A 16,615-nucleotide genomic window follows, 5' to 3' on the forward strand; every position below is an offset into this window, starting at 1 on the left:
ACTGTACTTCAGCAGCAAGTTGCTCCACACGATCAGACAGTTAATCTCCATTAGGAGAAAAAAAAATCCTCCTACGGCCCCAGAGAAAAAGAGGAAAAAATTAAAAAAAAAAAAAAAAATTCTGATGCGCTTTTCTCTTTTTTTTTTTCTTCCACCCTAAAACAATTCTTTCCTGGTTTTGAATATCCTAGAATCTGTTGTATGGCTGGTGATTCTGTTATGAATGGGTCGCCGAGGAGAAAAAAACACCACAAGCGAAGCCTCAGAAAACCAGAGCGATTGGTAACTATACAGATTGCAGATCCCTGATTCTAACCACTAGTGCTGAGCATTCCGATACCGCAAGTATCGGGTATCGGCCGATATTAGCTGTATCGGAATTCCGATACTTAGTTCCGATACTTTTTTCATATTGAATACCGGAATCGGAAGTTCCCATAATGCTAGGAGCCTGCTCGATTTGATTCAGCCAATGGGGATCCTCAGAAGTGTGGGCACATCCTGTTAGGCATGTAGGCATGTTAACTACTGGCATGGCTGTGATTGGCTGCTGAAATGATGTCATGATGCACTATAAAAACCGCTGCAGCCGCCATTTCTGGTTCACTCTGCTGTGAATTCAGTTAGGGACAGGCTGCTGTTGAAGACTGTGAGGGACAGTTAGAACTAGCGATCATCAAACATATCTATTGCTCTACCCAGGCTACATAATCCACCACTGTAGCATTTTTGTAGCCCAGCAGCACTGTTTTAATAGCTGTCTGCAAGGGCTGTGTGAGTGCAGACCCACGCTGTGTAGTGTGTCCTGCAGGCACGTCTGCTTGTAGGCCGCCCAGCGTGTGTCTCTGCCTCATACACATTTTTCTTTTATTGCTGCTTTTTTTTCTCCTGTATAGTGTGCTTCCATACGTATCCATATACGTTGGTTGCAAACACTAAAGGAGTGGACAGCGGAGCCTTTCAATAGCCTTTCAGTGCTATAGCCCAATTCTCTGCACTGTTTTTGGCTGTCTGATAGGTCTCTCTGTGTGTGAGTGCAGCTCACGTTGCAGTGTGTTCTACAGCCACCGCTGGTTGTAGTCCGCTCAGCGTGCGTCACTGCCTCATACACAGTCCTTTTTTTTATTTATAGCAGCAAATTTGTCCAGATTTTTGCTCCTATATTAGTGTGCTTCCATCCGCATCCATTGTCATTGGTTGGTTGCAAACACTATATAGGATTAGATAGAGGAGCCTTTTTGCTGACTTGTGCCCTTCAGGGCCAGCCAGACTAGTATCACCCTATTTTTTGGAGCCTCATCAATTGCATTGTAGGTTAGCTTCCTGCATTGTAATCGCCCCAAAAAGTTTGTGATACTATAGCTTTCAAACTTTGGTCACATCCTTTTATTTTTCCCAGAAAAAAAAAAAAAAAAGGAAGTAAAGTTCACCCAACACTCCACTTTAGAGTTGTGTAGGCCACATTAGATCATATTACAGTGTAGTACACACACTCTTGTCAAAATTAGTGTTTCTTATACTGGTTAGCAGGTACTTTTCTGCCTATCTTTATCAGTCTACCAAGATGAAGAAGGCAGGGAGTAAGGCACGTGGTTGTGGCCGTGGAGTTTCAGCAGGGAGAGGACGTGGGGATTCAGCAGGGAGAGGACGTGGGGATTCGGTGCCTGCTGCGGCCACCAGTGACCTGACATCCCCCACTTTTACCAGGCAACAGTCCTTCATGCGCAGCTTTGTAGGACCTCACCGTACCCCACTGCTGCGTGATGAACAAATTGAAGCCGTTGTTGGATGGATGGCAGTTAACGCATCCACTTCAATGACTTCCGCATCCTCTCAGGGCCAGAGCACTGAAGAGCAACCATCTGTCTCTTCACCACCTGCCAAATTGCCCAGGCAGTCTGAGATCCCTGGACAGGAGCCATCTCAATCTTTACTTCTGTTCTCAGAATCTGTTGGCTTGGAAAGAGGTGGCCAGCCAAGCAGCATTCTAGAACGTGAAGAAGAGGGAGTATGCAGTGATGCGCAACTGCTTTGTCCCTCTGAATCTGAAGAGGCGGGTGGGCCAGTGCCTATTGTCAGCACACCTCAGTACTCATCTGATGATGATGAGACTCAGTAGCCAATTTCTGGTGCGTACGGTGCTGGCGAGACAACCCAGGACCAGCCGGTGCTTGAAGAGGGGAGTGTAGATGATGAGGTCCTTGACCCATCATGGCGTCAGCCACAGGAAGGTGGTGGGAGCAGCTCTGAGGAAGAGATTCCTCGAACAGCCAAAACAGGAGGGAGAGGGCGGGGGCAGACTTGGTTGCCTGTAGCCTCCACTTTGGCACCCGTGAGGAGCAATCCTCTTCCAAAACACAAAACGGGCGCTCCCAGGACTTGCAGTGCGTGGTCTTTTTTTGACACAGTTGCAGATGACATTTGCTTTGTCAAATGCAAGCTGTGTCATCAGAAAGTTAAACGAGGGAAAAATGTGAGCAACCTCAATACCACAAATATGTGGAAACATGTGCGTACCAAGCACGAGGTGGAGTTACACAGACACACTGAAGATGTAGGCCAACCTTCAGCAGCACCTACCACCTCTTCAGCTCGTGTTGGGGCCTCTTCCTCCAGCTCACACACAGCTGGTTCAGCTTCCTCACTGGAATGCCATGGAAGAACCTCTGCCACTGTTTTCCAGAGACCCAGTGAAATTCCACCCACTGAACCACGTTCTCAGTCATCATCACACTCCCAGGCCACTCACCAGCAATCGGTAGCACAGGCATGGGAGAAAAAGCGGCCATACTCGGCAACCCATCCCCGAGCACTGGCTCTGAATGCCCGCATTGCCAAACTACTGGCCCTTGAGATGCTGTCATTCAGGCTGGTGGAGACTGACACCTTCCGGAACTTGATGTCATTGGCAGTTCCACAACACAATGTGCCGAGCCGCTTTTATTTCAGCAGGCAAGCCGTCCCTCCCCTGCAAAAGCATGTGGAGGGAAAAATTAAAAATGCGCTACTAAACGCCGTCAATAGCAAGGTCCACCTGACCACCGATGCGTGGACCAGTAGCCATGGACAGGGACGATACCTTTCCCTCACTGCCCATTGGGTCAATGTTGTTGAGCCGGGTACAGATCTGGAGAGTGGCTCTGTACGTATTCTGCCAACTCCAAGGATTGCGGGAATGCAGTCTGTACATATTGAGTCCTCATCCTACTCTAGTTCCTCGGAATCAGCACTGCATGAGCCTGTTAGGACAGATATGAGCACAGGTGTGGCCAAATGTCAACAGGCCGTACTTAAATTAATTTCTTTGGGGAATCGGAGCCACACAGCACAGGAGCTCTGGAATGCCATCAAGTAGGAGAGCGATGTGTGGTTTGTGCCTGCGAATCTCCAGCCAGGTTTGGTAGTGAGTGACAATGGCCGAAATCAAGTGGCAGCTCTGGGCCTAGGCAACCTCACTCACATACCATGTCTGGCACACGTGCTCAATTTGGTCGTGCAGAGCTTTCTGAGGGACTATGCGGATCTTGATGCACTGCTGCACAAGGTTCGCCTAGAGTGTGCTCACTTGCGGCGTTCCAGCATGGCAAGATCGCGCATTGCATCTCTGCAACGCTGAATCCGCCTGCCAGAACATCGCATCATATATGACCTCCCCACCAGGTGGAATTCAACTTTACATATGTTGGAGCGTTTGTGTGAGCAGCAGGCAGCAGTAATGGAGTACCAGCTGCATCAGGCGCAAACAAGTCGCACTGTGCGCCGGTCACACTTCACCACCACTGAGTGGGCCACTATGAGGGACATCTGCCAAGTTTTGCGTGCCTTCGATGACTCCACGCGGATGGCCAGTGCAGATGATGCACTAGTCAGCATGACTGTCCCCCTTATCTGTCTGCTTCAAAAAACCTTACAAGCACTAAGTGAGGAGGTTTTTGAAGAGGTCGAGGATGAGGAGTCAGAAATGCCATCTGCTTCTGGCAAGTCTGCGCAATGTGGTTCCACACAAAGGCCTAGGCAGGGGACACTTAGTGAGGAGGATGACGAGGAGTCAATGGAGGAGGAGGACCACATCTCTCCAGAGGAGGGAGGTACACAAGGCTCTAGTAGTCAGTGTGTACAGCGAGGGTGGGGTGATGCTGAGCCGGCTGAGATGCTGCCTCAAGCTGGGGACAGCGTTTCCGGTCCAGTTGGCAGTCTGCAGCACATGGTTGATTTCATGCTGCAGTGCTTTTTAAATGATCGCCGCATCGCCAACATTCTCCACACGGCTGATTATTGGGTGTACACCCTCCTAGATCCTCGCTACCGGGACAACTTACAAAGCCTCATACCACAGTTGAACCGGGAGCGTAAAATGCGGGAGTACCAAGAAACACTTGTGCAGGCCATCATGTTCTCCATTCCCCCCGCAAGTGTTGCTGGTAGTGCTTTTCAAAGCAGCCATGTGGGTAGAGGCAGTGGCGGAAGCTCTGCACAAAGAGGTAGCAGAGGAAGTGCCGCAGGACAAGGCAAGGTCAGTATGGCCCAAATGTCGAAAAGTTTTGTGGGACCGCCACAAACGGCTACACCATCACAGACGGCTCCAGTCAGCAGGAGGCAACGTTTCCGTCAGATGGTGACAGACTACTTGTCTTGCCCTGTTAGTGTACTCCCAGACGGCTCTTCCCCGTCCAAGTTTTGGGTCTCTAAGCTGGATACATGGCCAGAGCTTAGCCAGTATGCATTGGAGGTGCTGGCTTGCCCTGCTGCCAGTGTATTATCGGAACGTGTCTTTAGTGCTGCAGGTGGTGTGGTAACAGACCGTCGCACGCGTCTATCCGCTGATAATGTTGACCGGCTTACTTTTGTGAAAATGAACAAGGCCTGGATATCACCTGAATTTGCCAGTCCTCTTCCAGAATAAATAATTGGCTGGCAACAGGATCCAGGTCTCCTGTTGTGTTCATGTTTCTATGACCTGAACTGTAACTCCTGGGCTACAACAACGCCCGTTGTTGCTCAGAAGTGCTGTCCACACAGACAAAACACTCGCTCATGTGTAAGTGGGGTTTGGTAACGTCAGCTGATCCCCTGCTGTGTGTATGGCAAAGTGTACTGCTCCCTCCAAACTCAAAGTATCTCAGATTTACACCTGGCTCCAAGTAGGCCTCGGCCTACTACCTGATTTTCCCTGTGCTCCGACAATGCCAGTTGGTGTTCAGAAGTGCTGTACGCACAGAAAAAACACTCGTTCATGTGTAAGTGGGGTTCGGTAACATCAGCTGATCCCCTGCTGTGTGTATGGCAAAGTGTCCTGCTCCCTCCAAACTCAAAGTACCTCAGTTTTACACCTGGCTCCAAGTAGGCCTCGGCCTACTACCTGATTTTCCCTGGGCTCCGACAACGCCAGTTGGTGTTCAGAAGTGCTGTACGCACAGAAAAAACACTCGCTCATGTGTAAGTGGGGTTCGGTAACGTCAGCTGATCCCCTGCTGTGTGTACGGCAAACTCTCCTGCTGCCTACAACTTCTGACTACCTCTGATTTAATATGTTCTCTGATTTGCCCTGTCTCCACTCTGTTTTGAGTATTTCCTCAGGCCTCCAACACCGCCTGTTTCTGCTCTCAAGTGCCGTCTGCACAATCAACACTTGTTCCTGTGTTACCATGGTCCTGTAACATCAGCTGATCTCCAGAGATGAGTCCGGCAATGTCTCCTGCTTTTTCTACTTTCCCACTACTTGTAGTGGAAAAGTGGACAGAGCAGGAGACATTGCCTGACTCACCTCTAGGGATAAGCTGCTGTTACAGAACCCCAGTAACACAGGAACAAGTGTTGGTTGTGCAGACGGCATTTCAGAGCAGCAACTGTCGTATTTGGAAGCCAGAGGAAATACTCGAAACAGAGTGAAGATAGAGGCCTAATTGGAGTACGTTGACAGTTAGTAGTAGTCTAGAAACAATCTAAAACTGCCACCAAGTAGGCCTCACCCTACTACCTGATTTTTCCTGGGCTCCGACAACGCCAGTTGGTGCTCAGAAGTGCTTTACGCACAGAAAAAACACTCGCTCATGTGTAAGTGGGGTTCGGTAACGTCAGCTGATCCCCTGCTGTGTGTATGGTAAAGTGTGTAGCTCCCTCCAAATTCAAATGACCTCTGATTTACACCTGGCTCCAAGTAGGCCTCAACCTACTACATGATTTTCCCTGGGCTCCGACAATGCCAGTTGGTGCTCAGAAGTGCTGTACGCACAGAAAAAACACTCGCTCATGTGTAAGTGGGGTTCGGTAACGTCAGCTGATCCCCTGCTGTGTGTATGGTAAAGTGTCCTGCTCCCTCCAAATTCAAATGACCTCTGATTTACACCTGGCTCCAAGTAGGCCTCAACCTACTACCTGGTTGTCCCTGGGCTCCAACAACTCCAGTTGGTGCTCGGAAGTGCTGTCCACACAGAAAAAACACTTGTTCATGTGTAAGTGGGGTTCGGTAACGTCAGCTGATCCCCTGCTGTGTGGACGGCAAACTGCTGCTGCCTCCGAATTCTAACTACTTCTGATTTAAACATTCTCTGATTTGGCCTCTGTCTCCACTCTGTCTCGAGTATTTCCCCTGACCTCCTACACCGCCAGTTCCTGCTCACAGTTGCCGTCTACACATTCCACACTTGTTCCTGTGTTCCTGGTGTTCTGTTACGTGAGCTGATCCCCTAATGTGTGTCCGGCACTGTCTCCTGCGCTGTCCACCTTCCCACTACAAGTGGTGGGAATGTGGACAGAACAGGAGACATTGCCAGACACACATCAGGGGATCTGCTGACATTACAGAACCCCAGTAACACAGGAAAACGTGTGAATTGGGCTGACGGCTACTGTGCACATAAACTGGTGGTATTGGTGGTCAGGTTAAATCCTGGAAACAGAGTGGAGACAGATGCCTAATTGGAGCACGTTGTAAGTCAGCTGTAGTCCAGAACCGATATAAAACTACCACCAAGTAGGCCTCGGCCTACACCATGATTGTCCCTGGGCTCCAACAACGCCAGTTGGTGCTCGGCGGTGTCTTTGGCATGGGTACTCCCTGTTGCCCAGTCTGGTTCCAGCATGCCAGCTGTTTCCAGGTAGTGTCAATTTCACTTTGCCACCAATCCTTTGTCCTGTCGTCTTGCGGCCTGGTTAGCCGACTCTACGGTGCCTGCAGTTTAGGTGACTCCTATGTGGGCTGCGGGAACTGGCACTGAAGGCTGGATCCATAGTGCCAATCGGACATGGACCCCCTGTAGGACTGTGGGTTTCAGTAACTGCGGCCATCTTGCGGCCTGGCTACTTTGCTTTGGATGGGTACCTTCTGCTACCCACCCGGGTTCCAGCACTGTCAGCTGGTTCTCGCCAGAGCCTTTGGCCTAGGTGCCTCCATCTCGGTATCTGAAGGTCCAGCACCGTCAGCTGGTCCTTGGTAGTGCTTTCTAGCACAGGTACCTCCTGCCTAGTAACCGTGGTCCAGCACCGTCAGCTGTTCCTCGGTAGTGCCATTGGCTCTTGTAGCTTTTGCTACCCATCTGGGTTCCAGCACCGTCAGCTGGGTCTCGGCAGTGTCTTTGGCACGGGTACTCCCTGTTGCCCAGCCTATTTTCAGCACGCCTGCTGTTTCCGGGTAGTGTCAAGGTCACTATGCCACCAATCCGTTGTCCTGTCGTCTTGCAGCCGGGTTAGCCGACTCTACGGTGCCTGCAGTTTAGGTGACTCCTATGTGGGCTGCGGGAACTGGCACTGAAGGCTGGATCCGTAGTGCCAATCGGACATGGACCCCCTGTAGGACTGTGGGTTTTGGTAACTGCGGCCGGCTTGTGGCCTGGCTACTTTGCTTTGGATGGGTTTCTTCTGCTACCCATCCGGTTTCCAGCACTGTCAGCTGTTCTCGCCAGAGCCTTTGGCCTAGGTGCCTCCATCTCGGTATTCGAGGTCCAGCAACGTCAGCGGGTCCTTGGTAGTGCTTTTTAGCACAGGTACCTTCTGCTTAGTAACCGTGGTCCAGCACCATCAGTTGGTCCTCGGTAGTGCCATTGGCTCTTGTTCCTTCTGCTACCCATCCGGGTGCCAGCACTGTCAGCTGGTTCTCGCCAGAGCCTTTGGCCTAGGTGCCTCCGTCTCGGTATCCGAGGTCCAGCAACGTCAGCTGGTCCTTGGTAGTGCATTTTAGCACAGGTACCTTCTGCTTAGTAACCGTGGTCCAGCACCATCAGTTGGTCCCGGTAGTGCCATTGGCTCTTGTTCCTTCTGCTGCCACTACGGGTGCCAATACTGTCAGCTGGTTCTCGCCAGTTTCTCAGGCTTCTTGTACCTTCTGCTACATTTCCAAGATCAAGCTTTTTGAAATTGTCTTTGGTAATCCTTGTTGATCTCCATGACGACGACCCTGATGACGACGACCCTGAAGACCACACCAAAGAAGACCAGAAATATGACCCAAAATAATATGACGAACAGGACAAAGAACATGAAGACAACCACCAAGATACAGAACAAAAGACAGAATAACAAGAAGCAGAAGAAGCAAAAGCAGAAGAACAGAAATCAGAAGAACATTAAGCATAAGACTAAAAATCAGCATAGAAGATATCAAGAATTATAAGCAGAAGAAGACTAAGCAGTAAATGGGGGTGAGTACGTTCATCCTCGTGGTGCCCCTGGATAATGCCTGCTACTGCAGGCCAAACTGAACGCGGACAAATCCTGTTGTAAATCTTTTGTGACAGGCAAAACGTAAGGTGTAATCTTATAACTTTTATAGATAAGTACTACAGGAATGCCTGTCACCATAAGAAAATGAAGAAGAAGAAGAATAGGAAGAAGATGAAGAAATAGCATATGAAAATTAATAATAGCTGAATAAGAAGAATATGAAGAATGGAGAAAAAAAAATAATGGGAAGAAGGTGAAGAAGAAGATGAATAAGGTGAAGAAAAAGTTGATGAAAAAATGCTACTGCTGCGGATCATGAAGGAGAAAGTGTGGGAGAAGTACAAAAGAAGGTGAAGAGCATAGAAGTTGTGAAACATACATATCTGACAAAATATAAAAAAGGTTAACATAGTCAATATCTTTTTAACTCCGAACGCCTTGAAAAAAAAAATTGGAATTAATGCTATGCCATGTGATTTGAATAAACCTCTATGCCTTTAATGTCTCCTCCACCTCCCACAATACATTCTACATGATTCTTATTTGTTTTCAATTATGTAGAATTAGCCAACAAGGAAATAAAGGACTTTTTTAATTCCGATACCGGAAGTCCCATTGACTTGAATGGGACTTCCGGTATCGGAATCGGCGATACCCGATATTTTTTTCGTATCGGGCGATACCATCCGATATGATATTTTTGGGTATCGAATGGTATCGCTCAACACTACTAACCACGCAACTAGCCGCAGTTGTGGAGTGTTCCTACGTTGGTCCTAGATGCCTCGACACCACCGGAGAGCTAAATAAGCCTAAAGCAGAAAAAACTAACTGCCCCAGAGCAGACCTCAAAGGAAAGACAGCCCCCCACATGTATTGACGGTGAAACAAGATGAAAACACATACAAAGGCAGGAAAATAGGCTGAGCAAACGATGGGGTCAAACTAACTAAAAAGGACAGGAAAGGAAAGACACTGTCTGCAATCTGCCAAAAACCAAACAAAAATAATGTCGAACACATCTGATAGCAAAATTAACCCTGAAGTCACTAGACTTCTCCCACTATATCAGCACTCTGAAATATTCTGAGACAGAGCAAAAAGAGGCCAATCTAATAAGGGACAAAAAAAAGCAAATTGGCAAATACAGATAAATAAGAGTGGAAATTCAGCACAGCCCAGCCGGGCTGGCTGACCACACAAAAAACTGAATTGACCAACAAGAGCAAGTGTGAACATTAGCAAAAACAAACTTACCTTGAGAAGACTGGAACAGAGCTGAGTCCAAGACCTGAGAAGCAGACTGAATCACCAGCACCAGGATAGGGCGTCGGCTGTCTTATATCCAGTCTGATACTCCAGAGATCCAATCGTTATCCTCCTCCTCAGGTGGCAGATCACTACCAATTAACCCAACCTCACTACCTCCTGTCACCACCAGAGGGAGAACAGGAGAACTCTCAACTGGTGGAGCAGAAAATGAGCTCATAACAGAGCAGCATATGGGGCATAATCTATGGAGCAGCATATGGAGGCATATTCTATGGAGCAGCATATGAGGGCATAATCTATAGAGCATCATATGGGGGCATATTCTATGGGGAAGCAAATGAGGGTATAATCTACACAGCAGCATATGGGGCATAGTCTATGGGGCAGCATATGGGGGCATAATCTATGGAGCATTTTATGGGGGCATAATCGATGGAGCATCTTATTTGGGCATAATCTATGGAGCATCTTATGGGGACATAATCTATGGAGCATCTTATTGGGGCATAATCTATGGAGCATTTTATGGGGCCATAACCTTTATGGAGCAGCATATGGGGCATAGTATTCTATGGAGCATCTTATGGGGGCATTATTAACCTTTGTGCAGCATTATATGGGGTGTATTTTGTATGGAGCATCTTATGGGGCCCATCATGAACTGTATGGAGCAGTATATGGGGCTCCTGATTCAATATGGTATTCAAAAACATATAACCTACTAATGTCTCAATTAATTTTACTTTTATTGGTATCTATTTTTATTTTTGAAATTTACCAGTAGCTGCTGCATTTTCCACCCTAGGCTTATACACGAGTCAGTAAGTTTTCCCAGTTTTTCGTGGCAAAATTAGGGGGGTTGGCTTATACACGGGTCGGCTTCTACACTAGTATATACTGTAATCCTTCGATAATTCAAATTTGCCAGTTTCTGCAAATTTTTCCCAAAAATGTAAATTTGTCAAAGGTAGTTAAGGTGTACCAAAATTATGTGACTAACCATGTGATATTTCCTAGTAGTGTATGCAGCTTGTTTTACTGTATAAAAGTGGCCTCAGAAAGTTGTGATGGCGATGTGTGAAAAATAGACAGGCACATTTCTGGAGTTTGACCATGTGTGGTAGTCATGTCCTTATGGACATATGAATCTTATGTATGTTCACCGTACTTATCAAATAAAATGGTAGACTTTTTAGATCAATTATAACTAGCTGAAAGAGGAGCAATAAGTGGGAAAACTTGCTCAGAAGAAAGGAGAATGAGAAGCTATTAACAAGAATAAGGATGCTAGTGTATATTGGAGTGTAGTGAGCATGTTGAGCTTAAATTCGATTTGACACACATTTGATTCAGTCTTCTCAATTGTACATATATATATATATATATATATATATATATATATGTAATAGTTGATTCATAAGTATTTTAGGCAACAATGCCCGCTCCTAAAATCATTAACCCAAAAACACAAAATCAGATTTCGTTTGGAATTTTACCTAAATATCGGGTTTAGTAGTATTGATGCTGGACCCATTTCCTACTATTCTTAAACTCATCATTCTACATCATGTCTGAGCACGAAAGGCAAATTAGGCAATTTAAATACATCAGTGGTTTGTATATTACAACATTATAAACATTAATGAAAATCCTGGTGATTTTAGTTCTGGAGCCAAGTAAGAACATAGCTTTTCAAGACATCTATTTTGGACAACGGTGAAAAGGAAAAGGAAAGTCATACCCAAAAAACAAATAATATGCAAACTATTCCAATGAACTGAAACATGGTCAAGAATTTGAAGAGGGAGAATGATGTGACAAGAGTATTCCGACCTTCCCTGCATAGAAACACAATATTTTCATTATTTGTAAGATATACCGGTAATCATTCACCTAAGTTACTAGACCACAATAATATTTGTAAAGGAAAAGTTATTTCATCGTCAGCAAACAGTTATTAACTTATACAAAAATAACATTGGAGAAATTCAGATAAAGAAATTGTGTATATTGGGCTGAACTGCAATATCAACATCAAACATATCACATGAACAAAACTTATGGTAGTCTATACCAATCACATAATGATCTACTGCAAATATCATTAGGAAACATATCACAGGCTAAATCAATGGTGGGTCGCACTGATGGAAATTCCAGATAACAAATATCACAACTGTTTAGGCCAAAAGAACCCATTTAAAGCAATCAGATATGATTCACCTACAATTGTAGAAGTATGCTCCAGATTAATGCAAAACTTACTTGATGAGCAATGGAACACATTCAATATTTGGAATTTTGGAAGTAAATGGAGATGCAACAGACGCTTCTAATTCAGAGAGTGAAATTCCAGCATGAGCCATTTTAAGTGCCTGGAAGTAGTGAATAAAATATCAAATATTACGTTTCATATAAACGATAATCTCTAATATATCCTACACTGTTACCTAACTTCATTTTCAGAATTAAAATTAGCAATACATCTACAGTTAGATAAGCTAGCCATTATAGTAGAATCAGAGACAAATGGTCTAAAGTAAACAACTGGCCATAGTAATTGTGTCTGGGAAGACTAATAAGCCACTAGAGTTAGCTAAAAGGAATTGTCCACCCCTGAGGAAATTTTTGGCAAATCGTGCAGCTTTTAAAATCTCATGACTGTGTAATGTATACATCTATAGAATTTTGCTCCTGTGGTCATCACGCGACAGCAAGTATGCGATTTGCAATTGTACTTACTCAGGTTTTATTTACAAACTGTTGAGACACGAAATGTTGCCACATCTCTGCAAAACACATACTTTTTGGTCTTTTGATGACCTCTGGAATGGGCAAGCATTGGTGATACTGATGAGCGAGCAGGTTCTGTAATACTTGTTACTCGCTCGAGTATCTCTGTACTCACGGTACTCGGCGAGCGCCGAGCATTTCCATGATTATTCGGAGGGAGCTCGGGTCTCCGCCCTGCAAGTTTGGCGCTCTTTAGAGCACCAATCAACATGCAGGGATTGTCAGCCATGCACTGTAATGCTGCAACCATCTTTGTTGTGATATTACAGTGATTGGCTGGCCGCACAGCGCCATCAGGTCTGCAAGAGACCTGCTGCCGACCTGCTCGTCATAGTCACATCCAGAATCAGACAATGTAGGGAGAGCTGCTGCTAAGATAGGGTCATATTTGGGGGTTTATAAGTTAGTGTGGGTATACCATCATAGAATACACAAATCCAGCTAAACCAACAGTCCTTCTAAGGACTAATTATGAGGTATAAAGATTTCAGTGCTAGGTAGGCAGGGGAGTGTATGTGGCTATATACATATCAGTGCAAGTCATGCAGGCACTGTATGTGGGTATATAGATATCATTCCATACATCAAGACGGTCCATTCCATTACTCTCTGCTGCTGCTTAATACATATATTAACCGGATATAAATAGCCCCAGGTATCAGTGGCTAGGAATAATTTTTTTCTGCAACTTAATCCTGATTATTTTATTCCAAAGCAATCCAGAACCCCTTTTTTTCTCCATTTGATTGTTGATACTGCAGAATACAGCCAGATGCTTTTCATAGTAAAGCGTGAAAATCCAGCCATTTTAAATGGGTTTGCCCATCCCAGGCATCACATCTGAGTGTGCAGAAAAATCTGCCAGTTTTTGTGGTACTGTAGAATTTTTTTTGGCTTGTCTTATCAATTTTTTGACACAATTTTGCTGCCAAAAAAAATTTAGCTACAGGGCAGATATTTTACACTGGGTTTTGTCTGCCACACGGATCGCATATCATTGTGCTCAAAATTTTGCCATTCAGGCCTCCATAGAATTTTTTTTGTTGTGTCATAGCCTACTTATTGACACAATTTTGCTGGCCAAAAGAAAAAGTACAGGGTAGATGTTTGAAAGTGGGCTATCTCCATCAGATGCCTCATCTATCTGCTATCTTGCTTTGCTTCATAGTACCGCTCTATGGTGTAACAGAGCTTGATACTTTGTGTTCTGTGCACAGTGAGTGACATTTTAAGTGTTTTCTAGCAGCCTTTCTCCGCCATTGTGCTAGCTGCAGTTTCTCCATCACCGCACGGTGGACCCTGGGATGAAAACGCACCTTATTATTGTCATGGTCACACGTGGCTGGACACAGCGCCTCCAGCAGGGTCGATTTAGATGACACGCGTGACCCTGGATACACCGTCTCCAGTGGGGCGAATTTAAATAATAAAACATGCAGCTGGATACGCCGCCTCCAACAGGCGAATTTAGGTACTACACATAACACGTAAATCTGGAAACCCCACCTCCAGTAAGGCAAATGTAAATAATAATAGGGGAAACCTGGGTAACAATAACAATGGTGGCCCTGCGATAGGGAACGGGGATGTGGAGACCTCCTGCACTCCCCTAAGTCAGTGTCTCTACACTCCTAACATTCCCTAGGCCGGTTCCGCACTGGGCAACGATCAGGAACCTAAAATCCCTGACTCGCCCTGCACCTAAACCCTCACTAGGGAAAAGGTCAGTGCGGAAACTAATCCCACCACTGCACTAAAACACACATAAGGAAAAGTGACAAAACAGGGGGAACACCACTTAGCTTTGCTCTGTTGCTTACGCTCCCAGCAACAGAGCCCACCACCTGCGTGCATCTTTTCCTCAGACCGGATCCAACACCATAGTGCAGCCTTGGAGCAAACAGAGTCCACCACCTGCATGCAGCTGTCCAGAAACAGAGTCCAGCAAATGAGTCCAGCTTTTCTGCTAAAGAGTCCAGCATTTTGAGTTCAGCTTTCCAGCAACAAAGTCCAGCATCCTGTGTGCAGCTCTACACCATAGCTGCCACTCCACCAAGCCATGCAAGAACTCCTTACTGAAACCATAGCTGCTACTCCACCAAGCCATGCCAGCCCTCCTCGTAGACACCATAGCTGACACTCCAGCACTCTGACTGGGCTGCCCGGGACTCTCATTCAGCTCCATCCTTCACCCAGGCTTGCTTGAAAATGAGGAACTGTCACCAACAGTGATTGACACACCTGACACTCTTTTATAGAGCAATCACACCTGTTACATAATCACGTGCACTAAACCAAAGAAAGCAGAGAGCAATGACCCAAATGGCCACCGGGGGGAAAGCTACAACTGAAACCACCACAGTACAATGACCCTAATGGCCACCGGGGGTAAAACCACCTTCGGCACACAGCCAAAGGGAAAAAAAGGTTACTTTGTGCATTTAATCTGTCAGATCCAACCTAGATCATGACAATTATAATTTCTTATTTGGTACGTTCCGCCAATCCTAACAGTATACTAGCACCAGGGGTGTGTGGCAGCAATGGCAGATGATCAGCATCTTCAGCAGTACGTCCAGGAGCTTGAGAGCAGGTTGACCACTTTCGAGCGGGCGTCTACAGCTGTGGATCTTGCTGCATTGGTAGCACATGCAGCCGCCAAAGCCGCTACTAAGGTTACTGCTGCAGTTCCTGTTTCCTCTGTGCCATGTTTTTTGCTGCCAAAAAAATTTCTGGGGACATCAAGGCTTGTAGAGGGTTTGTGAATCAGTTCTCTATCCACCTGGAGTTACTGGCTTCACAATATCCAACAGGGCATACCAAGGTGGGATTTATTATTTCCCTTTTGTCAGGCAGGGTGTTGGAGTGGGCTACGCCATTATGAGAACGAGATGATCGCCTGATCCTTAGATCCTCTCGTTTTCTGGGTGCCCTGAAAGAGGATTTTTTGGGGGCCACAAGTAACTCATGATACCGCACTTCAACTCCTGGCTTTAGCTCAGAGTTCATCCTTGGTTAGCCATTTTGCCATTCAGTTTCATACCCTGGCTACTGAGTTGGAATGGCCTGATAAAGGTCCTAATACTGATATTCTCGAAAGGATTAGCAGATCATGTCAGGGATGCTTTGGCCACTAGGGAGATTCTAACTACCCTGGAGGAATTAAAATCAGTGGCCACCCGCATCGATTTGCAGCATGTTGAGTGTGGTTTGGAGCGAGCCCACAATAACCCCGGGTTCAGTTGGCTCCGAACTTCGCCAATCCCATGTGTCCTCCAACTCAGGTGAACCTGCCATGTAGAGCCCATGGATGTCTCTCGAGCGGAGCCAATCTCACACTCTGTACATCCGCAGTCGACATATTATGCCTTCGGGCAAGTAGGTCACTTTGCCAATAAATGTACCAAGCATCAGAAAGAGTCACAGCCTCAAGTGGCCTTGGGGAAAGGTTCACTAGTTCCTGTTGAAGTGTCACCCAAGTTGGCTTGTGGGGTTTCTCTGATGTTTGGGTCAGCTTCTCTTACAGCGCAGGCTTGCGTGGACTCTGGGGTTGAGGGCAATTTCATGTCCGCTGTCTTCGCCCAATGGCACACTATACCATTAGTTATGTTGCCTAAGCTGATGTCTTTTCGGGTAGCTAATGGTTCCTTCCAACCCCAATTTTCCTTTGGACTGTACCCCTTACCCTCATCGTGCCTCCGAAGCATCAGGAGATAATCTCCTTTCTAGTTATCGCTGAAGGTAAGGATGAGATACTTCTGGGGTTAGCAGAAAAAAAAATTGTTGTTCCAGCTCCTTAAAAATCTTGTAGCTTTACTGAGACATATTTGAAAAGGTTGTTCATTGTGGTAAAAAACTCCATAGACAGTTTTCATAAAGGGAAACAAGCGAC

At 46.2% G+C, this 16,615-nt stretch overlaps 1 protein-coding gene across 3 annotated transcripts in view; it reads right to left on the reverse strand.

Moving 5' to 3' along the window:
- Positions 1-16,615, reverse strand: part of LOC141092473 (probable cation-transporting ATPase 13A5) — a 544,666-nt gene that overhangs the window by 82,929 nt on the left and 445,122 nt on the right. For 2 of the 3 annotated variants that reach the window (XR_012232811.1, XM_073578637.1), the window contains exons 23-24: positions 12,196-12,305; positions 11,672-11,768 (exon numbers count right to left, since the gene is read on the reverse strand). The exons of the other annotated variant lie outside the window; for it this stretch is intronic. Coding sequence is in view for 1 of the 2 variants with exons in the window: in XM_073578637.1 (XP_073434738.1) it covers positions 11,672-11,768; positions 12,196-12,305 (207 nt within the window). In the remaining variant the exon portion in view is untranslated. The remainder of the gene's footprint in view (positions 1-11,671; positions 11,769-12,195; positions 12,306-16,615) is intronic. 3 annotated transcript variants of the gene reach the window in all.

The sequence above is a fragment of the Dendrobates tinctorius genome, unplaced genomic scaffold, assembly GCF_039654945.1.
Source record: "Dendrobates tinctorius isolate UK_male_01 unplaced genomic scaffold, ASM3965494v1 ptg000060l, whole genome shotgun sequence".
In the NCBI taxonomy this organism is placed as follows: domain Eukaryota; kingdom Metazoa; phylum Chordata; class Amphibia; order Anura; family Dendrobatidae; genus Dendrobates; species Dendrobates tinctorius.